The sequence below is a fragment of the Lissotriton helveticus genome, chromosome 5_1 (assembly GCF_964261635.1).
Source record: "Lissotriton helveticus chromosome 5_1, aLisHel1.1, whole genome shotgun sequence".
In the NCBI taxonomy this organism is placed as follows: domain Eukaryota; kingdom Metazoa; phylum Chordata; class Amphibia; order Caudata; family Salamandridae; genus Lissotriton; species Lissotriton helveticus.
In genome coordinates, this window is record NC_136065.1 from 1,545,528,744 (window position 1) to 1,545,556,288 (window position 27,545).

Consider the following 27,545-nt stretch of genomic DNA (forward strand, 5'->3'; position numbering starts at 1 on the left):
CACGTTTTCGGGAGTCTCAACGCAGACAGGAGATTCTGGGCTGCAATTGTAACAATTGTGAGTCTTTTACCACTTATTTCACGGGGCTTTATCTTATGGGTGAACCCAAAAATAAGCTCTAAGAGCATCCCTTTAGTACTTGACCCTCAGGCTAGCAAAGTCGAGCTGTCCAAGGGTAACTCGGAGAGATGGTGTTAGGCAGAAACTCATAACTCTGAAACGCACAGTATAATTCAATAAATAAATAAGGACCCAGAACTTTGACACGCAATGCAGTACTGTACATAATTATCAGAGGGCACCTCAGCTGGTACATAGTTCAAAAGGTAACAGTTACTGAGAGTGCAGAGACAGCCTAGGCTTGCTCTCTGGGGCAGGTATTATATTCTTACATAATGCAAGTTAGGACATTTGCTATCCTGAGTGAACTAGTGGGTAGTGCTATTTTATTACTCCCATGAGCACACTAACCATTGCAATAGATCGCGGTTAGGTAGAGCGTGTATAGTCCCTAAATGGTTGTTCTCTCCGAGTGCCTCGCTTTTGCCGAGTACCTTTCAGTCTTTGCTCTATTAGCAGGCTCAGTCTGTGAGTGATGGCGGGAGGCAGAGGCAGCATTGGTCCCTAGGGCAGCCTACGGAGCTGGATTGTGCTGACTCTGCTCCGGGCCAGCTGATGTTGCTATGGTTGCGCATCTGGTGCTTGCACTCTGGCTGGACAAATCTGTGCAGTGCCACACTAGTGTTGAAGAGGTTGAGGTCTAGTTCTTCACTCATGGGATATGTCTCGGACGCAAACGCAGCCCCACCACCCAAATAATATAAAGAGGCAATGCGGTTCATTCTCGTGATTAGGTGGTATAGCCTTCAGTTACCACTGACTATGTAGGGTAATCCTGACCTGGTGCATAACTCTTCTAGTGCTTCAGTACTTTAGGTACAACCACTTAATATGGTCACGGTTTCCGAGTGCCAAGTATTCACAGCCGCCACATTTTCCTTGTCAAGAAATCCACAAGGTACAAAAAGCTACAATTGCAGTTTTTGTGACCTCTCTGTAGCAAAAGGTGCTACTGACCCTGCATTCAACAGGGACACAGGTGTCTCAAGGTTTCATCCACATCCTAGCAGGGCAACTACTTCCGGAGTTGTGGGCTTCTTGCAGCTCTTCCTGCCTCTGCTCTTTGTGCCTTCTTCATGCAAGGGTGGCTCCCGCTCCCTTCCTCAGCAGCCAGTCCGCTCCTTCCTACAAGGCAGGCCCAAAGCAGCTCCTTCCAGCAGATTGCAGAACTTCTTGATCCTGAATCAGGTGAAGGGGAGTTGGCAGACAGTGACCCCCCAATCCTGGCACATAAAATCGCTTTTCGATCTCCATTGCAGTGAGTCATCAGATACTTGGAGAGCATTCCTGGCACACTAGCTTGTAGTTTCTGCCCCATACATACCAAGTTTGCAAATATTATTTGTGTATTCCACAACTCCAGTTCTGGGAACAGTTTCAAGCAGTCCCTAACTCTTTGCAAATCCCTACCATACTGATCCAGCCTTAGTCTTTGTCTTGCAGTGTCAGCAGGAAGAAGGGGTAGACCTTGGAGCCTCCTGTGAGGAGAGACCCAAAGTATAGGCACAAAAGAAGAGGCTTTCCCGCTTAACTACATCTTAACTTGTGGGTAACACTTCTGGGAAAGAAAAGAATGAAGCGGGAAGGGAAGAAGGGTTTTCCCTACAATACAAAGGGGCACTCAGTCTCCTATGCTGCACACCCTAGAGTTTGGCCCAACGAAGAAAGACCGCAGATGAGCAGGGAAGAAGCTCTGCAATTCTCATTGCTGACCGGCTCTCTCCTACCTTTTGCCTTGGGTACCACTACAGTGCAGGAACACAAAAAGGATTGTGTGACCATAGCAACAGATAACACACACACTCCGTACACAGCTTACCCCATGTACTTGTGTTGCATATCCATGCATCATCTGTGTCCCACATGGATGGAGAGGATCTGGCAGGCCAATTAAAAAACAAAATAGAGGCCAAAGGGCAACTCTCCCTGGCAGGTGACAAGAGTCTGTCCTGCCACTATAATCGATTGCTGCAGCCAGGCTGGTGAGCTGATGACGTCTCGCGCAGTAAGGATGGAGCACGTGGTGTGCTCCTCCAGAACACAGAGCACAGTTTGGGTGGCATCGCATGTCAAGGATAGCACTCAGGGAACACACTTGATTAGTATAAGGGCCGAGTAGAAAAAAATCAAAAACCAGCAGAAACTGGCTATCGGAAACTAGAGGCACGGGTGTGCACACTCCAGAGCCAAGCCAGGGACCGTTTCCATGCCAACAATACTCCAAATACGAGTGCAGATTTTTTTGTTTTGTTCTTGCTATCAGTAAACTACATGGTAAATGGTACTTTATGCAGTTTCTTCTATGCTGTGGTCGCATGTGACACAAATAATAAATACTGTTTGCATGTAGTATTCCTTGAGGAGCATACCTCAGACATGCCTGGTTCCTTGCAGGGTGGTTGTCTCACATTGAAGATTGCAGAGGGCAGTAACTGCTCCCCTGCCTCCCAGAGAGAGGGCAGTGCACAGGTGGAGGATATAAAGTGCTTCTATATGACTCCAAGTCGATTGACCATCCTCACAGAATCACACTACGACCTCTCTGTCTAATAACAAAGTTCACTCAAAAACGTCAGCCAAACACCCTAGGAGCAAGTTATCCAACAAAACTCCTTCTATTCCAAAAACTAGGCCACATAAACCAATAGTAGTGACAAAATCTCAAACGACGGTAAAACAGACTCAAGAATATCAATGCCTTTTTAAGGCTAGTATTAGCCCCTTGACTCTGTTGCAAACTGCCCCAAACGAGCAGTTATATGCGCCAAACTTGAACTTGGAATCTTCCGTCACTCAATCAGAAGAAGAAATTACTGTCCAGTCAACGCCACCTGTCGATAGCAGTAAAAATGTCGCCAGGAAAATGTTATTCTGGAACGTGGCGGGACTAGCAACTAAACACTTTGAAAAAAGTTTTCTAGAACTGATTGACTCGAACGACATTATTTGTCTTCAGGAGACCTGGCTCAACGACCCAATCCATCTCGTGGGATACAGAACATACTTCTCCCAAGCAATAAGGTCAAACTCAGGGAGAAGCAAAGGAGGCTTAATTACATACATCTCCAACCTCTGGCCGTGTCGTGAAATAACACCTGTACTACTCCATCAGAACTATCAGATCATCAACATCCAAGGAATCAATCAAGAGGTTTATACCTTTATAAACTTCTATAATAATATGACCCCAATGGAGTTGTCTAAGGTTTTAAACGAAGTTTCTGTGGAGATTAATGACTTAAAAACAAAACACGCCAAAGTCTCACATACAATAATCTGGGGAGGAGACTTCAACCTTCACATATGTAATAAAAGTGACACCTCTATTTGTGGGATCATAGACGATTATGGAAACTCCTTAACTCACTTTACCCACACTGTCGAAGGTATTAAATTGCAGGCTATTATGTCCGAATTAGATATAGGGTTCGCGAACATGATAAAAACGCCTACAACCCAATTCACCTCAACTTTCCACGGAAGAGGCTTTGAAACTTTAATTGACTATATCCTGGTATCTATTAACAAAGCCACACGTATAAAGTCCTTCGAAGTGGACAAAAATGCACTTAGCGACCATTTCCCACTTAGACTAACGTACTTAGAACCAGATCTTCGAAAGAAAACAGATAAGGCCTATCCTGGTTTGCTACATCAGGAATCATTAACACTGGACAGATTGAACGGATACACCCTTAAATGGGGCAAAGTAGATCAAGAAACCATTAGTGCGAGAATAATTAAAACATGCAGTAATGAAATTGACAAATGTTTAGACCCCTCCACAACTTCTACAGAGATCATGAACAGCTATAACGTAATAGTGAAAACCATAAGCAACGAATTAACCAGGCCTAACAAACAAAATAATACCTCAAAAAAAGGTTGGTTTAATACAAAATGTACAAAAGCCTATTCTGACTTAAAGAAAGCCCTAACAAAAAAACAAAGAAACAGAGAAACAGAGAAGAGGTAATTAAATTGAGGAAGACTTATACGCAGGCAATCAAACAAAGAAAAAAGGAGATACAAGCTAACCTCTGGACCCAACTTCTAAAAAGTAGTACCCTAAAAGACAGTACATTATTCTGGGAAACAGTTAAAACTCCCTTTTTAACAGACAACAACGATGGTCCCTATTTGGACGTCGCCATAAACGCGGAGGATTGGGTGCAATATTTCTCAGGGGTTTTCGGAGAGGTCAAAATCAGAGACTCAACCTCCCCGGCTCCTCTTCCACCGGTGAAATATCCAATAGAAATACACTTCACAATCAACGAAACAATGAAAGCAATAAAGACTGCCAAAATTGGCAAAGCACCAGGACCAGACTCTGTTCCCATGGACTTCTACAAATTTCTACCAGATCTTTGGTCTCCCCTTTTAACCAAAGTGTTAAATGCAGCAAAGGATACTGATCTTCCTGACTCTTGGTCATCATCGATTTTGTTCCCTATTTTTAAGAAAGGCAACAGAGACTGTCCCTCCTGCTATCGCCCCATTTCCCTTCTGGATTCGGTCGGGAAGATGGCAGGGCGTATACTTCTTGACCGACTCCAGGAGTGGTCAAAAGAACAAGGGGTACTTTCAGACCTGCAATATGGGTTTAAGGCGGGCCTGAGTACTGTGGACCAAGTTCTGAATCTTACACTACTGGCTGGAAAATACGTAACTGCAAAAAAGTCTTGCCTACACATGGTATATGTCGACCTCACAGCAGCTTTCGACTGTGTGGAACATTCAAAGCTCTGGTCAATAATGCTGCAAATGGGGATTGAATCTCCCATAGTAGACTTTCTCCGAGAGTTGTACACCGGAGCCACGGGAAAGGTTAGATTTGGGACAGCAGGACAACTAACTAACAGCTTTCCAATTCAGAAGGGGGTCAGACAAGGGTGCGTGCTGGCCCCTTTCTTATTTACGCTCTATACTAATGGTCTTAAGGCAGCAATGTTAAAGGATGTTAAAGATCTCCCAGAAGCCGGTCGTCGGCAGATTCCAGCATTATTATATGCCGACGACGCGGTAATTCTTGCTCGAACACCAGTCCAGCTTCAGCGGGCTCTAAACAACTACTGCACTTTTATGACCAGTTTAAATTTAAAAGTCAATATAAAGAAAACTTACGTAATGCACGCCGGCACCAAAGGGAAAAAAGTGAAGAAAATCTACGTGGATAACCTGCCCCTTGAAAGAACCAACACGTACCCTTATCTTGGCATTACTATTGACGACGCGTTTAACTGGAAAGCAGCAATTAATTCCCGAAAGCTAGCCCTAATAAGAACAGTTGGCGCCCTAAAAGCCTTTTCTCTTCGTTTGGGAAGAAGACCCTCGAATGAGATGATTAAGATATATAATGCAAAATGCATTAGTACAGCCACTTTCGGAGCAGGAGTCTGGGGAACAACAAATGTTGAACAACTACAAAAAGTCGAAAATTCCTTTTTAAAATTCCTACTAGCTGTTCCAAAAAGTACCACCACATTTGGATGTCATCTCGAACTTGGGGTAGATCACATAACCGACATCATTAAGATCCAGCCTATCATGTTATGGCGCAGAATATGGGCAACGGATGAATGCCAGCTCACAAGAACAATAATACAGGACTGCATGAAATTAGAGAACATGACAAAGATAAAATGGCTGGTATATGTAAAATCCTTTTTCATTGATATTGGCCTCCCAAGATTTTTTGAAGACCCATCGTCCGTAACAGACATATCAAAAAAAGAACTAAAATCACTTTGTCTGTCGCATCTATCTCAACTACGGATGCTGAGCGAAATAGGAAAGCCATCAGTTCAACAATGCCTACTAATACAGCTGGCTCCAACTATCCAACCGTATTTGCAGTATGATCTATCACAATTTGAAAGACTTCTTCTCATTCGTTTCAGGTTTAATTTATATCATTTCATGGTTTTGTTTCCCATCCAGAATGTCTGGACTCATAACATTTCAGCGTGTCCCTGCGACCTAACGTCGCCACAGTCTACAATTCATGTCCTTTTCTTCTGCAAATTTTATACGCCACTACGCAGGAGGTGGATATTACCACTACTAAAAGTTATGAATATTCGTAGATGTCGCCCTGCCTATCTGGCGTTGCAATTTCTGGAAAATAACTTAATGACAAAATCTGTGGCACAGTATCTAAAACTATGCATTAGGCACCGTATGAACTTATAAAAATATGAATGAGTTTTCTTTTTTCTCTCGTTTAAAATGGATTTTTATATAATACTGTCTTGGTACAGAATGAATAATAGTTTTAAATATTTACTGTGTTTTTCTTCTTTTTATGTACTTTTATGGCTTTTCAAATGGAAAACCGAATAAAGATGATTTGATTTGATTTGACTCCAAGTCACGAAACATCATTCCCCACCTCGATTCCAGCCCTAGACTTTCATTTACAACTTTAGTGAATTCTGGGACTTGCAGTCTAGAGTTGCTTCCCTTGAATTCATTAAATCATCATACCTGTAAATACTGATTTGTAAAAGGAATTCTGAAAAGGCTGCATCCTTGTGGCCCTGAGCTCTCTGGTGCCCCTGCTACCACACGTATTAAGGCAGTCTCCACAGCTGCCACTGAGGTGCACTATTGACTTTCTTGTTGTTTTTCGACTGCGATATTATCCCTGTCTAATGCCTAATCATACTTGCCCAGCCTCCAGACTTCTCTTTATTGGCTGAAGCACCCTAGATGCCTCCTGCTTTAGCATGGGCAGTGTTGTAACTCTACTTGGACATTCTCCGGCGGCCTCCATGCTAAAAGTATGTTATGTTCTCTCCCCCCACATACTCCGGTTACCTGACTAAAGAAGGTAAAAATCAAAGTTCAGAGTTTAATTTAGAACTGCCAACTTTGGGGTTGCCTAGTGCGACCATGAATCCAGCTCGCTCCTTGATGACCAGCAGTCCATCACTGAATCTGTGTCAGAGGCTGATTCAAGGTCAGTTGCATTTTTCGAGCGGTCATTGATCCATGTAAATAAGGCTATCGGTGAGGAAGAACCTTAAGTCCAAGTTCAGGCTGAAAAGATGCCACCTGGTCCAGCTCCTGGACACCTCTTTGTCCCTTTCCTGCTTTATCCTGTCTCAGAGGGACACTTACTGTAGGTGTTTCCAGAGGTTTCTAGACAGGTAAGTAACAGCTGGTTCCATTTCCTGACGAGGCCCATGAGTCAGAGTGTATGATCCTGCAGGTCTTAAGAGCTCCCATGAACTAGGGCCCGGCCATATCTCATCTGGTCCCATGTCCTGCACCCTTTTCTGAAACTGTACAGAGTATATTGTGTCAGCTGGAACCATGCACTCCAAGGTTGCTGAAGCAGGCTACATGTGGCTATAGTATGTAACATATGTACGCAATGAACATGTCTCTATCAACCCCAAGACCTCACAAGGCCCCTCTAGGCCTGCAGACAGTAGTCAGGGCTTCTTTATTACCAGCTCTTGTGAAGCCCCCGCAGATGAGGCCGGCTGCTGAGCTGTCACCTGCCCGCTGCGCCTCCTAATGCCTTTATAGATTTGTGCTGATGATGATCGGATTCGCCTTGCACCGGTTCCTCCCGGGAGCACTAGGCCCACAAGTGAAGTCCTAATCCTGCGCCGCCTCATGTGCTCCGCTCCCGGCGGCAGCCGCTGCTCGTGTGCCCTTGGACAGGGCTTCCTCGGAGCGTCAGATCCCCCCGCTGGCCGCTGCTGTAAGCCCCGCTCTGCTCCATGCTCCTGGATTGATGCGCTCTGCTTCATTACCACTCGTGGCACTCTGTCTCCGCCACTAAAGTAGGCCACAGATCGCCGGCTCTGCGCCGAGTACGGCGTCTGATCCCCGCCATGATGAGTCCCTGGTCGCACCCCCTGTACCCCCGGCTCCGAGCGGCCTCGTCTCATCCGGCGCGCGCCCTCTTCCATCTTCTTCTACGCGCCATAATTGGAGCCCGCGGCGAGTCTGGCGAAGGAATCCCGGCCGGATGACATATTATCCCGGCTCCGTCAGAACCATTTAATGCTTAGGGTCCTCCTGACGGCGGCGCTGTCACAGGCACGCACCAGCCGCCGCGCGCACCCGCTGCTGCTAGATCAGCTTAACTTCTGCAGGGGTGAGGCCTGTCCGCGGCTGTGCCCGGCGGCGCTTGAAGGGGGTCCCAGCAGGTCGAGGTTCCTGACGGCCAGCCGGACCCTTACACAATTTTGTGCTGAGGTGTATACACGGTGCTCCACATGTTACCTGGCTTGGTGCATTTTCAACGCAGAGACCACCTACTCTTAGCTATAAATGCATAGATCTAACGTAAACAGAGACACTATTGCAAGGTTCACTTCATGGCAGCTTCCCTTCTCGCGGTGCATTGGTTCCTGTCAATTAGCCGCCCTTGTTACAGCCGTCTTTGTTACAATCCTCTTGAAGTATAAACAATACACCGTGCTTTGTATGCAGAGAGCACCATTTGTCCTATTCACAACAGCGGCAAATCACTCGCTGCACGCAAAGCCTAGACGCCCTGTTAGGAGTTGCTGCAGAGTGTAACCGGAGTGGGCTGCAGCCTGCACACTGTATCTGGGAGGCAGATGGCGTTCGGGAGGGGGGCAGCCCTCTCTATTCTCTGCCACTGAATGCAGCAGTGAGTGAAGGACCGCTCGTGGAGGGGCTACAGTCCATCCCTCCCCGGAACATCTGTTCCAGGAGGAGGCCGGGCTGGCAGAGCCTTGCATGTAGTCCTGGCACCAGAGTAATTCTATGCTTCTGCCGTGTGTGTTCTTTGCAGACGGAGAGGTGTGCTCTCTGACCTCACTCTCACTTCCTCGCTTATATCCCACCCACGATCCAATGACGCCAGAGTGTTGTGACCCCGCTGCGTATTTGTAGTTCCAAGGTCTTGGGTAAAAAACAACGACGAGTCGCTAATATTTTGTTTACTGCCTTCAATGGACACACCCGAGCGGTCCTTGCAAAAACATGTCCCTGGAGAGCACGTTTTACAACCAGGAAGCTATGGTGAAAACCTTGATTGTTAGAACGTGACACAAAGTTCCAACCGTGACGTTGCCTCGGCCTCCCCCCAATTACTTCAATCCAGCTGCACTCAGAGGTACGCCAGCTTGTGGTGCTGATGAGGGACTGTAGGTGGACGTTGCTAAGTTACCGAGATTGGAGCTAGGATGCTGTGTCCTCGGCAGCGAGCTGAAAGGCAAACATCCTCTCGGCGTCAACAATGCCTCATTTTCCTTTGTAAATATAACCCCAGCTATGTCTGAAGATGTTAGCTCAGGTGTTGAGCGCTTTTTAAAGAGATGTGTGTGTACTTGGCAAGTCCCCGATTCCAATGTTGCTCGGACATATTCATCCTTTCATTCTAACCTTTGCACTCTAGTAATAACGTGTAAATGTGCGATTTATAGGACAGTTGCTCCACATAAAGTATTATTAGGCCACATTAATTTATATTTGGCCACATTAATTTACAAAGACATAGCATAAACAGATGAATTCTATGCCAGCGAAAATAAATGTGGCCCAATTGCACGTTATTAAAATACTAATACTAATAAACGCGCATTCACGCCTTTACTAATGCAGTGCAAAGGTGAAATTCACGTATATTACCACAATACTGTAAAAGCGAGGGGAAAAACACCTTTCACTGGCTCACAGATTGCTTGTAAATATAACTATACACATTGAAACAACAGCACTAATAGTGCTATATCTGTTCAGTGTGATTTTAGCTTGCTGCAAAAAATGTAACTCCTTTCATCCTGGTTTTTGTTAAATGCATTTTGGTAAATCGAATGCACACGAAAAATGCCATGGTATAAACCCCATATGCAGAGTGTAATATGTAATTTTTTCCTCATTAAGACCAGTGCAGTAAAGGGGTAGCATATATTACCACACTACATTTATGTGTTTCGTCAAGAAAGTAAGGTCAAGGGCTATGACAGGTTTTGATTATTAGAACTGTGAGATAAAGCATAGCCACGATCTTTGTGTCCCCAAAGAGCCCTTTGTACATCAGAGGGAGCTATAAGGCTTAAATGCATCCTTCACAGAGTTATTGTGCCAGTAACAATGTCCCCCTAGTAATGCTTCATCAGACATGGATTGAGTCAGGGGCGAGTCCCCTTCTGACAGTTTTTTCTGCCTGTATTCTTCCCTCATTAGAATATTAATGGTGCCCGTAATCAGGACCTATTAGTCTGTTACTGAGCTAGGGATCATAACAGTTCTTGTGCATATTTATATTCATACTAAATGGCGTCATTGGCAACTTATACACAAGTTAGCGGACTGAGGACTGCTTGTCCTGATGAAACCCATTGACGGTTGCCAACAGGGTTGAAACGTCAATGGCTATAAAGGGCTTGACTGAATGTTGAAATAAGTTATTGAATGTTTCTTGGCCAATAGCACCCTTACACCTTCCTGAAATCTACCTCACCCTGACCCTTATTTTCCACCATCCTGCCATCACTTTCTTCTTTGAAATGTGCACCTTGTATTCGGCCTACTCGTAAATACGATTCTATTAATGTGTAAGATAAAGTAATGTTTGTTGAAAGAAAGTGACAAATAAGTTCCTTCTCTAAACGTCATGCCTGGAGTCTGTGGACCTTCTATGCGTGTACATTTTAAAATTAGATCCGAAATTATTTCTTGGAAACCACAGTGCCCTATTATTATGGTGGTAAATTCCATTAACCAGTTATTGAACTAGCGACTTGATCTCTTGAACCAGTTGTTAATCTTGGGGCAGATCCCGCCATCCATTGTGGTACCAGTATTAGAGTCCTCATCACCAGCTACTGTGCCCGTAAACCAGCTCCACCAGGCAGCTGTTGTGCTAGGTAGTTGATCCCATCATCCAGCTGTTGTGTCCGCATTACTGCCTTCAGCACACTGTTATTTTTCTGGTAACCATGTCTCTATCAGATGTTTATTATGCTAGTAACCAGGCTCTCAGGAGCCAGTTAATATGCCAGAATGTGGGCTTGATCAGAGAGTTCCTTTGCAGGTAGTCTGGTTGTTACAGTTTTTGTGCCAGTAATTATGTCTCCGTCAGACGATTGTTTTGTAAGTTCTCTTCTCTGATGAGTCTTCGTTTTTTGTCGTTTTTTTCTTAGTGGTGCTGCAGGAGGCGGGAGCTGCCCTCGGTTGACCATATCTTGACATATGATGGACCTGGCCAGCGCCAAAGACTTCCATTGGCAGACCCTGGCCCCGTTACAGAGCAAGAGGGTCTACTGCTCGCTGGTGGAGGCTGGGGGGCAGGTCTATGCCATTGGGGGCTGCGATGACAATGGGCAACCCATGGACTCTTTTGAGGTCTACTCTCCGGAGGCCAACCAGTGGAACTCCTTGCCCCCTATGCCTACTCCAAGGGCTGGCGTGGCAGTGGCTGCCCTGGGTAAGCGCATCATGGTGATCGGAGGGGTGGGGGAAAACCAGATGCCCCTGAAAGTGGTGGAGCTCTACAGCATTGATGACGGCAAGTGGAAGAAGAAGCGCTCCTTGAGAGAGGCGGCCATGGGAATCTCCGTCAGCGTGAAAGGTAACCACGCAGTGTAATGTTGTTGGGGGTCCTTGTGCTCACTTAGGAATGAGACTCTTGGTACTTTTGGTACTTACTGAAATGAAGACTTTAGTGCCCACTTTGGACTGGGTACCATGGTGCTTGCTGTGACATGACCCCGATGGTGTAACTTGTCAAATGAGGTGCTCACTGTAGAGTCAGATCTGTAGTGCTCACTTTGGAGTGAGGCATCTATTGCTGGTGGTGGGATGAGATCTGCGTGGCTCACTGTGGCATGTGGCATATGATGCTCTCTCTGGGATGAGATTTGCGGTGCTCACTGTGGCGTATGGTGATGAGATCTGGGGTGCTCACCATGGCGTATGATGCTCTCTCTGGCATGAGATCTGCGGTGCTCACTGTGGTGCATGGCGTATGATGCTCTCTCTGGGATGAGATTTGTGGTGCTCACTGTGGTGTGAGGTGCTCTCTAGGATGAGATCTGCGGTGCTCACTGTGGTGTTTGGCCTATGATGCTCTCTCTGGGATAAGATCTGTGGTGCTCACTGTGGTGTGTGGTGTATGGTGCTCTCTCTGGGATGAAGAACCAGGGTTCAACCCAGCGGCGTCAGGGACACGCCTAAGATCTTCGAGTTCACCTGTCTTGGTATTCAAAGACACGGAATACTTCTGGATGGCGTCAGAGACCAAGTTTATTAGCTGCAGCTAGTAACAGTGATCCTAGAAATACATCACGGTGTAAATTCTCAGGAGACTGCTCATTTTACTAAGGCGAGACATCTCCTTTTATATCCAATATTCACATTATAAATGTACACCCACTGCACAAAATTCTAACCAATAAGATACATTTTCAAACAAAGTATCACATAGCAAAAACTCAATTTACAGCATCCCAACCCAAAAGTTAATTATTAGGAATGTCCCAAATTCAATCTGTACTAGCCGGACAAACCTATAATTGAAAGCATAACCCATGTAATGAAGAAACATAAAAAAGAAACAGTAACAGATGCTGAACAAGATAAAACGTGTGCAAGGAAACTAAAAAGTTAACGATGTCCTGAACATTGATTGGCAATCTCAGATAAAGATCGATCAGGGAAATTGGCTTTGCGAGGTCAGTTTCAGGTGAAGAGGTCAGTTTCTTACAGTTCATTTCAGAGTCAAAAAGAAACCTAGTTAATGTATACATGAACTATGAAGGCCAGGCCACTTCGTTCGCCAGGTTACCTTTACAGGCCTACGTGAGGGCAACACAAAATGGTGGCACAGAACAAAATGGAGTCAGACTCGAGAATTACAGAACCTCAGGCCCTCCTTTTGCCATTACGTAGGCAATAACCTAAGACTCATGTTAATCTGAATCTAGGTCTATATCAATACTCATTAGGTCATCAAAGTGTTGCTGTAGCATCATTTAATTATTCAATACTTCTCTCAGGACAGGTCTCCGAACACACATAGTAGCACAAAGACTACAAATGGCGGGACCACACTGGATGCAAAGACAACAAGAGAAAAAGATGGCTAAAACTATTCCAAGGAATGTCAGAATCTTCCATCCCCATTTGGACAGCAATCCCCAAAACCATCCCGTCAATGACCAGTCTCCTTCGTCTACATGGATAGACTCCGAGATCTTATGCAACCTAGAGATGGCTTGGTACATTGTAGGGGCGTTATCTGGTATGTAAACACAGCAACTAGATCCAATCAATTTACATACTCCTCCTCGATCTGCAAGTATGATGTCTAATACCATACGGTTCTGCAAAGTCATAAGGCGGTCCGCTTGAAGCTCAGCTGTAACATTACTAAGAGCACCTGCTGTCTCATTAATAGTAGCTTCAACAACGTGGACGAGCTGTCGAATATGCCTACTATTGATCATAGGACCCCAAAAGGGCAGGAAGCCATTGAAGAAATCTCCTACTTCGTGTGCTGCAGTATCTTCCTGATTGAAGACACCTCTACCATATCTCGTTCTATGATAGTCTGAAGCAGTAGTGTAGGAAGGGGGAAGCAAAAACGCCACATAACATGTTCCTGAAAAATCAGGTGGCAACCATGTGTAGGCTCTGTCATGACAAACAAAATATGTGCCTTTAGCTGGCACAAACGGTGGAGAAGTCCGGGATGAATAGACATAGGTTTGAGCACACACACTCTTACCTAGCTGAGCTTTCGAATTCCGACCAGTACCTTGCAGACAAAAATGGCCTCGGTGGGGTACAATCCAAATAGGGGGAGACCTTTTATATCTCTCCTTCTCTGTCAAGCTGGTACTATATCCAGTCACGTTCCAACCAACATAAGCCTGCACCTCATCCTTAGGGATAGTATTATATACATCAATATCTCGGATCATAGCTACTATTCCCCTTATTAAGGCACTATTGCTGGAGTTATCTTTAATGGAACGTAAGGGGCGTACCTCATTTGCATAGATAAACATGGTCTGGAAAGCCCACACAGACCCATTAAAAGAAAAAGGCAAAACCAAATATGGCATACCTTTATCTGTCGTATGAGGCATAAGACCACAAACCCAACAATTAGTGGTATTTACTACTAACTGATGCTGATGCAACAACTGTATGAACGAGTTGTTGACAAATTCTGATCTCCTTGTTCGTTCATGTTCAGGCAACGTATAAAACTGGTGCAAAGAAACAGTAGTGAAAGAAAGCATAGGTTGAGAGGTGTGTGCAGATGTCTGTTGTGTAACATAGACAATCCAACCCACACAAGCTAATGTGATACTTAAAAACATCAAAAAGCACAATATTATAAAACATTTGCTATATATCAATGTACAAAATCTTGTTTTAAGATCTGTTCTCTCAACATCTCTTTCAGTTACAACAGACTCCATCCTCTAACGTGCTGCTGGTGGCAATTTTCCTTCTTTACTCAAGTGTGCGTCCAGGCGTCCTAGACGTCCCTAGAACCGCAGACCTTTCGTCAATACGCGGGCCACCCCTTAAATCTTATACCCCGACCCTGCAGCTGAACCCGGATGGTGGTTCAAAAAAGAAAAAGAAAAATACTCTTTTGTCTGAAAGAGTGTAATTCACAAAAAAAATCAGATTTTATTTGTCCTTTTTAGACCTTAAGTTGTAGCGTTCTTTACCAGGCACAGTTTGATCCTGAAAGAGTGTCTCTGGATACGTAGTATCAAATCTCAAACACGGCGGCACAGCTTCTTGCAAGACTCCATTATCCGCACGTTCTGACTGAATCCATTCCAGATGTGCATCGCTGAAAGGTACAAATCTTGGAACCTTTTCACTCTCGGAATCGGCAACACCTTCCCGGACCCACTTATCGTACGGTAAGGGCAAAGGTATCTTCTTGCAATGGGTACCATGTACCCAGTTTTTCTTGCCGAACACCTTAATAGCAGTCCAAGTTGATAACAGGACTTGGTATGGACCGGTCCATCTTGGTTCCAAGTTCTTTGACCTCTGGAAATTCCTGGTTAGAATCCAGTTGCCAGGTTGAATCGTGTGGCCTGCGTCTACAGAAACTGAAGGCAAAGTGTCATGGACCTGTTGGTGAAGAACACGCAATTCAGTCAAATCATGTAAGTAGTTAACCAACATAGGGTACTCAATATCACTGTACTTCTTAGGCCTCGGCACACTCCAGACATTCGCCGGGCGTCCAAAAACAATCTCGTATGGGCTAAGTCCCACGAGAGAATGTACTGTCGTTCTCGTGGACAAAAGTGCCAATGGTAAGGCATCGGGCCATGTAAGACCAGAGCTCGCTTGCACCTTGGCCAACTTCAGCTTCAGAGTGCCATTATAGCACTCGACCAGGCCTGCTGACTGGGGGTGATTCGCAGCGTGAAATTTCTGTTTGGTACCCAGACCCGCACATACTTTCTTCATAATCTGACCCACAAATTCACTTCCATTATCACTCCATACCATCCTCCGCAAACCATATTTGGGAAAGAATTCTTTGAGCAACACCTTGGCTGTAGACAAGGCAGTATTATCCTTTAGGGGGTAGGCCTCTATCCATCTGGAAAAGGCACAAACAACCACAAGAACATACTTCAAGTTATTGCATCTTTCCATATGAATGTAGTCTATCTGCAACACCTCGAACGGATACGTTGGAGGAGCAAAATGACCCGCTGGAGTTGGTGTTCCCTTTCCAGGATTATGCATCAAGCAAATCATGCAATGTTTAACCAAATTCTCAGCACATTTAGGAATTCCACCATTCTGCCATACCGGAGCCAACAACTTACATATCCCTTTTGAACTAATGTGAGCCAGCCCATGAGCTATAGTAACCACCGGAAGCACATATGCATCCGGCAACAACCATCGCCGGTGCTCTGACAACTCAACCCAACAGCCTGTTGAATCCAACATTCCCGTACTCTCTCTCCACATACTCAATTCTTTCTCAGTAGCTTCTGCCTGAATGATCTTCACACTTTCTGTTGTATCTTCACACATTCCTCTTTCCACAACCCATTTGGCAGGACCTGCAACATACATCCGACTCGTCAAATCTTTCGCTGTTTCTCTCGCTACTTCATCTGCAAACGCATTCCCTTGACCCACATCATCCGTAACCTTCTTATGCGCACTACACTTTACTATCGCAATTTGAGTCGGCAAAGTAAGTGATTCAAGAAGTTCACTCACTAATTGTCCATGCTGAATTTTCGTACCATGGGAAGTAAGAAATCCTTTCTCTTTCCACAAACGACCAAAGCTGTGAGCCACGCCAAATGCGTATTGGCTATCAGTAAAAACATTCACTCTCTTTCCTTTTGACAACACACACGCTCTAGTCAATGCTATCAACTCCGCTGCCTGTGCTGAATTCTGTGCAATACGTGCTGTTTCAACAATCGTGTGCAAAGTTGTGACAGCATATGCTGCAGTCGTCTCTCCATTCGGAAGCTTAGAGCACGAACTATCTACCCATAGGGTACCATCAGGATTCGAAAGAGGAGTATCTTTCAGATCAACTCTACCCTTCGTTTCCTCCTCTGTCCGGAGTAAACAGTCATGCTGTTCCTGAGCTTCTGTCTCTTCAAAAATTGGCAACAATATAGCTGGATTCAATGTGTTGCACCGCTTGATGTGCACATGGCTAGCCAAATGCGTCAACTCATAACCTGACAAACGTGCACTGGTAAGATGTTGAGTCTTTGTTCTATTCAATAGGGTATCCACTTCATGTGGGACCATCACAATCAATGTATTATCCAATACCAAACCAGCAGACTGTCGGATAGAAACAACCGCTGCCGCTCTTAGACAACTAGGCAATGCCCTAGCTACCGGATCTAAAGTGGCTGAAAAATACGCACATGGGCGCTGTTTGTTTCCAATTTGTTGCGTCAATACTGACAACGCACAACCTTCTCTCTCGTGTACATAAAGTGCCAAAGGTTTACTATAGTCGGGGGTACCAAACACTGGAGCAGAACACAATGCATCACGCAATTCAGAAAAACTCTTCTGACATTCGTCAGACAAGGAAGAGGGTGTGGTGTGTCCTTAAGAGTAAGTGCCAACAAAGGTTTCGCTAGCAAAGAAAAATTCGGAATCCACTGTCTACAATACGAGGCGATACCTAAGAAGGCAAGCACCTCTCTCTGTGTGCATGGCACAGTCATTTGGGTGATCGCTTGAATACGCTCTGGGGTCAATCGTCTTCCCTCCTTCGACAAGAGATGACCTAAGTAGGTCACTTCTTGCCGGCAATATTGCAACTTCGAAGGTGACACTTTATGATGAAGGTCAGACAGGTGTCGCAACAAAGAAAGAGTAGCTTCTTTACAAATCTCTTCATCATCAGCAGCAACCAACAGATCATCAACATACTGGATAAGAGTAGCACCAGAAGGCAATGCAAAAGTATCAAGCTGAGTTTTCAAAGCATGACTATAAATGGAGGGACTCTCACTATAACCTTGAGGAGCGCGTTTAAACCGGAAACTGCGGCCTCCTAAAGAGAAGCCAAAAATATCCCTACTTTCCTCAGCAATCGGAATACTGAAGAAAGTGTTCTTCAGATCAATAACAGAAAACCAAGCAGCTGAGGCAGGGATCATAGTCGATAAAGCAGTAATGTCTGGGACAACAGGAAACTGTGGCACAACAATCTTATTGACCTCTCGAAGGTCAATCACAAACCGATACACAGGTGGCTGAGAAGAGTCAGTACGCTTAAACAGGACTATTACACACATTGCCTCTTGTTTCTTCAACCACGCCTTTCTCAACCAAATCATAGATAATCGCTAAAAGAGCTCTTTCGCCATGACTGGAAATTTTGTACTGAGGAATGCGAGGTAATTTAGCATTCGACTTAAGGGTAACAACGTAGGATGGAATCTGCAAAAGACCAACATCATTAGGACCTGTAGCCCAAAGTGTATCAGGGAGAGAACGCAGTTCCAGTGGAAGGCGATCCTTAGACAGATACATCGGGGAAATCACTTTCTTACCCACCGTAAGATGTACTCCCAAAGGAGAACAATGTAATGTTGCATGCAATCTTTTCAACAAGTCCAAACCCAACAAATTCTCGCCACAGCAAGTCGTTAGAATAAGGGGAGCCTCCAATTCACAAGGACCAATAGAAAGGGGCAAAGGACAAGAAACCGGATTACGAACTGGGGCGCCAGAAAATCCTACCGAAACATTAGTCAAGCCAGACAAGGGTGCGCCAGGGAGTTTAGAGTGCATGATAGAACTCGTTGCTGCACCAGTATCCAAAAGAAAAGGTTCTGCCACACCTGATGTAATCACTTCAACATAAGGTCCACTCTGGTCTACTGGAACTGACACTACTCCCTCCCTTTGTCCATGGATGTCCTAACTATTATTAAAACCAGCACTCTCACTTCCAACATAATAATCATCAGTGTAGTACTGAGTGGACTGGACGGTCAGAACATTCTGTTGTCAAAATAATGTATAGAATTCTGAGGGAAAAAGGAACGTTCATTCTGGGGAAACGTACCACGTCCCCTACCCCTAGGTACTTGTTGGAAACCACCATGACCTCTCAGACCAGACATACCATTTGCACGCTGTAGCAAGATCGGGCAACTATTCTTGAAGTGACCTTCCCCTTTACAATAAGCACACTGATTAGGGCCTAGCGGGAGTCGCGAAGCAAAAGACTCAGGCTTCTGCAACAGTTTCTGAAACTGTGGGGGTTGCTGAAACTGAAGCTGATTAGGGCGAGGCGGATAAGCCTGCTGCAGAAGAACTTTCGTTTTTAATTCTCTAGTCTTCTTCTTTACTTTATCCTTCTCATCTTTATCTCTATTCTCATAGTATTGTGCAGTAGCGAATATCTGGGCGAAGAAGAAACAGCCCATGAACTCTCAGAGTCCTTTAACTTATTAGAAAGTTCAGGAAGTAAATTAAAAACAAACTTATCTACAAACAACCTCTGATCACCTTCTGTACTCATGTCCTGACCACTATGATCAATGAATGTTTCCTCAAACCTAGTGAATAAATCAGACACACTCTAATCTTTCTTTTGTTTGCATGCTGCTAGCTTGTCCCAATTCATCCGCAAAGGAGGCATCATAGTTTTCATTAAATTAATAATTCTACCATGTAGTTCTGCAACTAAGGGTTCATGTTTGGCACCTCCTACCTGCCGACCATCTGCAGCAGTAATATTAACCCATGTATCTCCTAACTCTGGCGCGTGATCCTCGTGACGGATCTTCGCCAACAAGGGTTGAGGAACTACATTACCCATCAACATATCTATGTCAGCTAAATTCATAACACATGCATCAACTGTCTGAGACAATTCCTTGTAATAACCAGCAGTATTTTTACAGGGGTCAGGCAAGGTCTGCTTAAGAGCCAGGACCTCAGCTCTCTTCCAAGGGACATGCACCCACACTCGCTGAAAATGAGCCGGTGCAGCAGCAATACCATGAGCGGCATCAGCCAAAACTTCTTCTCTCCATACAGGGGGAACCTCTCTCCTATGATACTGCTTCACTTTTCTCCTAACAGAAGGGTCAGGTTCGAACAATGACTGAGGTGGAAGTCTAGACCTAAAAGTGAGTAGTGTCTCTACCGCTTCCTCAACATCGGAACCCACTATTGTTCCTTTAGCAAATTCAGACTGAACATTAATCATTTCCAGTGGAATTGAACCCAACTCATTATCTTCCCACTCCTGACGAAGGAAGGTACACATGACATCAAAAACATACCTTTGTTTTGGTGCCTCCCACTGTAGGAAGATATCCATAACCACTTGTGGACCGTACTTGAGGGCATTCGAAACCCATCTATGAGCAAGGAGATCTAACACTGCCCGCTCTTCGGGACCAGGAAGCTGACTACGTCTCTGCTTACGTTCAGAAACAGGGGGTCATATTTAGTGACCCAAAGAAAGGAGACAAAAAACTAGTGACAGTCTCATTCATTCGCTGCCGAGCAAAAGGAAAAGAAGTTGACATGAGGACAGGAGACAAAGTGTTTTGAGGCAAGAGAGACGTAGGGAGAGAAATAAGAGAAGTCGAAGATAAAGGAGTGTAAGGCAAAGGAGTTTGAGGCAAGGCTGGTGGCAAAGCTGGCGGCCCTGGAGGGGGCTGCACCACAGAAGGAAGAACCGCCTGTGAAGCAACAGGTGGTGGAACAGCAACAGGGGGTTGAACGACAACAAGGGGTGCAACAACTGGAGGTAACGGAGGTGCAGTAGCATCCTGCACATAAGGGGTGGTATTCTCAGTAAATGTGACATCAAAGGATCCTTTTCAGGGTCTTCACTCACATCTGAAAGGGGAGGTGGCAAAGCCGGGTAACATTTGTCAATAGCCATACAATGTTGTCTATCTAACGCTTCAATCGCACGATCTTCTTCATTTTCCTTAAACTGCCTAGCAGCTTGCATTACCGACATATTCCTTTCTTTCCTATCTCTCTTAGCTTGCTTCATTTCTCGCTGTTTGGCTTCCTTACGCCAAAGGCGGAAAGAGTCAAACATCGCCGGCCGGGCTTTCTTCTTAAATAGCGCAACTTCTAGGTTATCTAAAACATCTGATTCAAAACTACCATGTTGGGGCCATCGTAAAACACCATCTTTCCTTGTATAACGGACCCATACTTCATTAAAGGTAATGGGACACACACCATGCTTTGAATAGAGCTCATAGGTTGGAGTTCCAACCGGAGGTATCAGACACGAGTCCTCCAATCGGGAATCCTTATTACAACTACAACAAAACCATTTCCTAATTTTGCCAAAACCAGGCATCTTTAGCTCGCGAGTCTTGCTTCAAACTTCAAGGGGTTATCAAAAAATGATACACTCGTAAATATACAAACCCCTCGGCTTCGACTATTGCAATGGCCGAATCAAAAACAGGAAACAAAACAAAGTCGTGGGAGCGACCCACTTATACTTAACCAAAATGTCTCTCACGCCACCAGAAGACCGTCTAACGTCTCGCCTTACAAATCATCACAAGAGGGTCCAAGACAGGGCGACAGTCAGGGCAGCAGTCCTTCGCAGCCGTCGGAAAGGGGAAGCCTCGCAGAAAAAAACCTTCGGTCTACGTCGACATGCAGGGGTCAATGAAGTGGCGGCCGTCCTCCAGATTTTCCTCACGGGGCTCCTCACAATCTTCGGGCTTGGACCAGTACCGCTGAAGTCGAGCCACACGTTGGGCGCCAGTTGAAGAACCGGGGTTTAACCCAGCGGCGTCAGGGACACGCCTAAGATCTTCGAGTTCACCTGTCTTGGTATTCAAAGACACGGAATACTTCTGGATGGCGTCAGAGACCAAGTTTATTAGCTGCAGCTATTTACAGTGATCCTAGAAATACATCACAGTGTAAATTCTTAGGCGACTGCTCATTTTACTAAGGCGAGACGTCTCCTTTTATATCCAATATTCACATTATAAATGTACACCCACTGCACAAAATTCTAACCAATAAGATACATTTTCAAACAAAGTATCACATAGCAAAAACTCAATTTACAGTATCCCAACCCAAAAGTTAATTATTAGGAATGTCCCAAATTCAATCTCTACTAGCCGGACAAACCTATAATTGAAAGCATAACCCATGTAATGAAGAAACATAAAAAAGAAACAGTAACAGATGCTGAACAAGATAAAGCATGTGCAAGGAAACTAAAAAGTTAACGATGTCCTGAACATTGATTGGCAATCTCAGACAAAGATCGATCAGGGAAATTGGCTTTGCGAGGTCAGTTTCAGGTGAAGAGGTCAGTTTCTTACAGTTCATTTCAGAGTCAAAAAGAAACCTAGTTAATGTATACATGAACTAAGAAGGCCAGGCCACTTCGTTCGCCAGGTTACCTTTACAGGCCTACGTGAGGGCAACACAAAATGGTGGCACAGAACGTAATGGAGTCAGACTCTAGAATTACAGAACCTCAGCGTATGGTGCTCTCTCTGGGATGAGATCTGGGTGCTCACTCTGGTGTGTGGCGTATGGTGCTCTCTCTAAGATGAGATCTGGGTGCTCACTGTGGTGTGTGGCGTATGGTGCTCTCTCTAGGATGAGATCTGGGTGCTCACTGTGGTGTGTGGTGTATGGTGCTCTCTCTAGGATGATATCTGCGGTGCTCACTGAGGTGTGTGGCATATGGTGCTCTCTCTCGAATGAGGTCCGGGGTGCTCACTGAGGTGTGTGGCCTATGGTGCCCTCTCTGGGATTATATCTGCGGTGCTCACTGTGGTGTGTGGAGTATGGTGCTCTCTCTAGGATGAGATCTGGGGTGCTCACTGAGGCGTGTGGCGTATGGTGCTCTCTCTGGGATGAGCTCTGGGGTGCTCTCTGTGGAATGAAGCATGTGGGGCTCAATGTAGTATGCGGCCTCAGGTGCGTATTGCACCATTAAGCCTGTGGTGCTACCTGCAGTGCTCACAGTGAAATGAGCCACGTGGCGCCCATGGTGGTAGGTCTGTGGTGCCGGCTGTGAAATGAGGCTCTGGCGCCCATTGTGAAATGAAGTCTGTGCTGTTGGCTGTGGCTGTGCAGTGATGCGTACCCGTAGCAGATCGGGGTCAACGGCCACCATGAAAGCTGCACCGTGGCGGTCTCCGGGGGCCTTGCGGTGCTCACAATGAAAGTTCTGGGGTGCCTCAATGAAATGAGGCCCTTGGTACTTGAATGAAGCCTATGGAGCTCTTTATGCTTCTCTCTGTGAAATGCGCATTTGAGACTCTGGAGCGGACTGTCCAGCACAGCGTGGCCTGCAATGTTCACTGAGGAATGAAGCCTCTGGTGGTAACTATTAAACGACACCAGCGACACTCGCTGTGAAACGGGGCGAGTGCCATACATTGCAAGTGTTAGTGTTAACTCAAGTGGATTATATCAGCCTTTGAATAAGTTAAGACTTTGCTTTGCTAAAGCACGCCCATGAGCACATTTCTAGTTTCACGCCAAGAGTGTGATGTATCGCTGCTCATCGTTTTTTTTGTAGTGCAGAGCAAATACTTCTATGCAAGTTAAAATGAGAAATGTTGCTTTTTGAGCCCCTTACGCTTTTATTTCCACCCCCACTTGATAAATCTGCACAGTGCTTGGCGTGCTGCCCTGAAACGTGATACTTTCTTTATGTAGTCAGTCAGTAAAATATCTTTAATCGGCTGACTTGCAGCCATGAAAGAATACTTCATAAAAAAAACCATTTAAAACGCAAATAAAAAATCTGATTCTGACCATATATGATACACTAATAATTCATAATCGAGATGTAATAAAGGAAATTCATTAGGGTAAAATTTCTACGAAATAGCAGCATAAACTAGAAACAGTTTATAATGAACTTTTACAATAAGCCCTTGACCCATGGACCATAAAATTAAAAAGTAATTCATTAAAAACGGAGCAAAAGAAATAATTTCCCAACAATATTACGTAAACGAACAGCTGTGAAGATATATCTATAGACCATTAAACTGGTGAACTCATCATTTAAAAGCTGAAGATGGTATAAAGCTGGCTGACACTTCCTAATATTTAATTTTTTTTAAGTGGAATAATAAAATCGTGCCTTGGCTTGATATAAAATTGACAAAAAAACAGGAAGTGACACGTGATCTGAGTAGATTTGGAGTCACAAGGGCAAAGTTCCAGTTTAGCATCACAATAGGCATTGCGGGGATAAGAAACCAAAAGGTGCGAGATGCCAAACCTGAATCTAATAAGATAAAACAATTTAGTGTGACAAAAATAAAAACAGAGATAAGGTTCCACAGCTGGGGAACTTACTAGAAGCGAGAGTTTAGAAAATCTCTTTTTTTTACCATCTGTAGACGCTCACTAGACAACTTTGGGCTGGTCAAGAAGCCCTTTTTCAATTTGGTTTTAGGGATCTTAGCAATGTTCACAGAATTAGAAAAACAATCCGCCAGCCCCATTAACTCCAACTGTTTTTTTTATATAATAAACTAAAACAGGGAATCTTCAACATATAATCAAGTTTAAAACAGTCTAAGATAATTGTGTGATTAAAGGCTTTCTTTATGTAGTCTTATATGCAGATTCGTCAAACTGCACAAAACATATTGCATGCCATGGAAGTGAGAAAGAATGTGGCCCAAACATGTTATTAAGAACAATTGTTCTAATAAACCCACATTCACACATTAAATACTTCAGTACAAAGGTAAAATTCCAGTTCTTTATCCAGCAGAGTGTACTTAGAATAAGAAAATAACTGTTCACTTCTTATATTGCAATTGCTTTATACATGGAAGCAACTCTTTTATGGCAAAAAGACTTCTTCAAATTGATTTTACCTTACTATGTGAAGAATTACTGAAATTGCTTTGAAAATCACTGTAATAGTTGAGGCCATGTTGTTTAGTTTACTGTCATTTTGTTTGCCAGTGTCCATAGTAGACTTCATTGCTCTGACATATTTAGCCTCAATCTCTGCTAAGTGAGGAGTCACAAATGACTGCCTCAGTGTCTGTAAGTTTACAATTCTTTTATCTTATTTAAGCTCTTATTTTCGTTCTGCTCATGAGAAAGATGTGCACCTGCTGAATAAGATTGGGGTTCTGTCACATGTAATCTCGCTTGAAGTACGGATTGAAAACCCCCCTAAAAATGTTTGGGCATTGGTTAGCATTGATGCTCACAATTGTTGGAGAGGAAATACAGCTGCTTTGCATAGCGATATTGCATTGTTTTGCTGGAAAAACATGTGCAGACTTCACGTAGGTGTATGAGTATTCCAGCTCATCTTTGGCATGCACACATTTAACTCCTTGCATCCTGGTTTGAATTTTTATTTTTTTATTTTTTTAAAACACCAATGAAAAAATACTATGGCTTAAACTGTTTATGCAAATCTGCAGATTATAATATGCTGAGTATTACTGTTGTTGAAAGAGAGGAGGGTCGTCATGACCCATTCAAGTCTTTGTGTATTATTACACATTGCCCCTTTCCGCACTCAACAATGGTAATGAATAGCAATGTTTGTTTGTGTGTGTGTGTATATATCGAGAGAGAGAGGAGAGAGGAGAGAGGAGAGAGGAGAGAGGAGAGAGGAGAGAGGAGAGAGGAGAGAGAGAGAGAGAGAGAGAGAGAGAGAGAGAGAGAGAGAGAGAGAGAGAGATATTTCACATTTCCCCAGAAACAAAAGTTACAGGGATGTAATAGGGAATAGAATTTAAAAAAAACTTACAAATTCACTAAATAAACAAAGGTTAAAGGGACATTATAGTTAGGTTCCGATTTTACACGCACAAAACCGTAGAAATTCAGCAGTTATCGTTATCTGAGATAACTATAACTGATGCCCTTGCAATGCACTGCTTATGACCTCATCTATTACATTATTCATGACATGGTCAGTGACATCACTCATGACATCTCAAATGACATCATCCAGCAAAGTAAGTCTTAGTGAAGAGATGAATTTATTGCAATCTATTACAACAGTGTTTCATCACAAAGGAAACCAGTTTAAGAAAACTGGCCAGTATGTCATAAAATAGAACTACACAGAACCATCAATATGGAATTAAGTCTCAATGAACAGGTTAGACTGTCGTAAAGCACTACTATAAACAAACATCAGCAGGAGACATGTGTCAGTGTAGATGCTAGTTCTCTGATAAATAGTACACCCACAATAAAAGGAAAATTATACTTAGGGCTCCCGGTTTTATGGTATGGACATTTTTCACATTTTCATCTGTTTTTATCCATTTTTATTTTTTGCTAATTTCATCTGTATTTATCCATATTTATTCTGGGATATGTGAAAAAACAAAGCTGTAACTAGTATATTTCCACATTTACTTAAGCAATAAATATATCTCTTTCTTGAATGCCTGACAAGTTTCAATGATATGCCCACCCACAGATGATAAATCAATACGTTTATATGAAAACATGCACATTTTAGTACTGACACTGTGATTACATACTACTGTTTAAGCCTCATTTACCCACTGCCCGACTGGATTCAAGCTAGACTGGCTGATGAGGGGTGATGCTCTGAAACTGATCCAAGGATGCTTGTTTCCTGTCCAAGGAGGACCTGGCTTGTCAGTTTGAGCTGGACTGTTCCCATGAGGAACAGGGTCAAGAATGATTTGCATATGGTTATGTCCAAAGTAGGGTGGCGTGGAGAGCAAAAGAATGATGGTTTAAACCCAGATCATTGTGACAGGGGTGAACGTTTGCATTGTTCAGTATTCCGTCCATCATTTGTTCCTTTCACTTTCTAAAAGTGCCATTTTCAAATAGGCAATTTAAAAACCAACTTCACCAAAAGATGTATTTTTGAATTGTGAGTTCAGAGACCCCAAACTCCAAATCTCTATCTACTCCCAATTGGAAATTACACTTAAAAGATGTTTCAAGGCAATTCCCATGTTACCCTATGGGAGAGATATTCCTTGCAATAGTAAAACAACTAAATTGACAGTATTTCACTATTTGGACACATATAACACACCAGCACATGTCCTACCTTTTAAATACACCACATCCTGCCCATGGGGCTGCCTTGGGCTAACCTTAGGGGTGCCTTGCATGTAGTAAAAGGGAAGGTTTGGGCCTGGCAAATGGGTGCCCTTGCCCGGTCAAAATAGTTGTTTAAGACTGCATACACAGATGCTGCAGTGGCAGGTCTGAGACATGTTTGCAGAGCTACTCGTGTGGGTGGCACAGTCAGTGCTGTAGGCCAAATAGTAGTAATTGATTTAGAGACCCTGTGTGCCCCTGGTGCACTGTAATAGGAACTTACTAGTAAATCAAATAATCCAATTATGGAGAAACCAATCACCTATACAATTCGGACAGGGAGCACTTGTACTTTGCACTGGTCAGCAGTGGTAAAGTGCACAGAGTCCTAAAACCAGCAAAAACAGGCCAAAAAAAGTTGGAGGAAGAAGGCAAAATATTTGGGGTTAACCCTGCAAAAATGGCCATGCCCAACAATGAATGGTGTAATATGTGAGGTCATAAGCAGTGCATTGAGATGCGTAAGTTATAGATAGCTCAGATAACTATAGCTGCTGAATTTATATGATTTTGGCCATGTAAAATCTAAACCTAACTATACATCCCTGTAACCTTTTTTTTTTCTTCAATAAATGTCTACGTTTGAAAGAAAAAAAAATCCTAACTATTTTTCATTTTTTTTATAGACTTTTTATTGAAGACAGAAATTTTCATCAAAAACATATAAACAATGCATCAACATTCCACCAATTCCTAAAACAGAAATAATACATTCACAATGCAAACCACAAGGATCAATAAAATGCATTAGCACAATCATAATCACGTAAAAATTCATAATCACAACCCAATCTATAGAATCCATCTTAAATCTTAAAAAC

The 27,545-nt window shown here is 43.9% G+C and overlaps 1 protein-coding gene across 1 annotated transcript in view; it reads left to right on the forward strand.

Moving 5' to 3' along the window:
* Positions 1 to 27,545, forward strand: part of KLHDC8A (kelch domain containing 8A) — a 180,617-nt gene that overhangs the window by 64,336 nt on the left and 88,736 nt on the right. The window contains exon 2 of the mRNA XM_078641291.1: positions 11,259 to 11,686. Coding sequence (XP_078497417.1) covers positions 11,308 to 11,686 — 379 coding nt within the window. The 5' untranslated portion in view covers positions 11,259 to 11,307. The remainder of the gene's footprint in view (positions 1 to 11,258; positions 11,687 to 27,545) is intronic.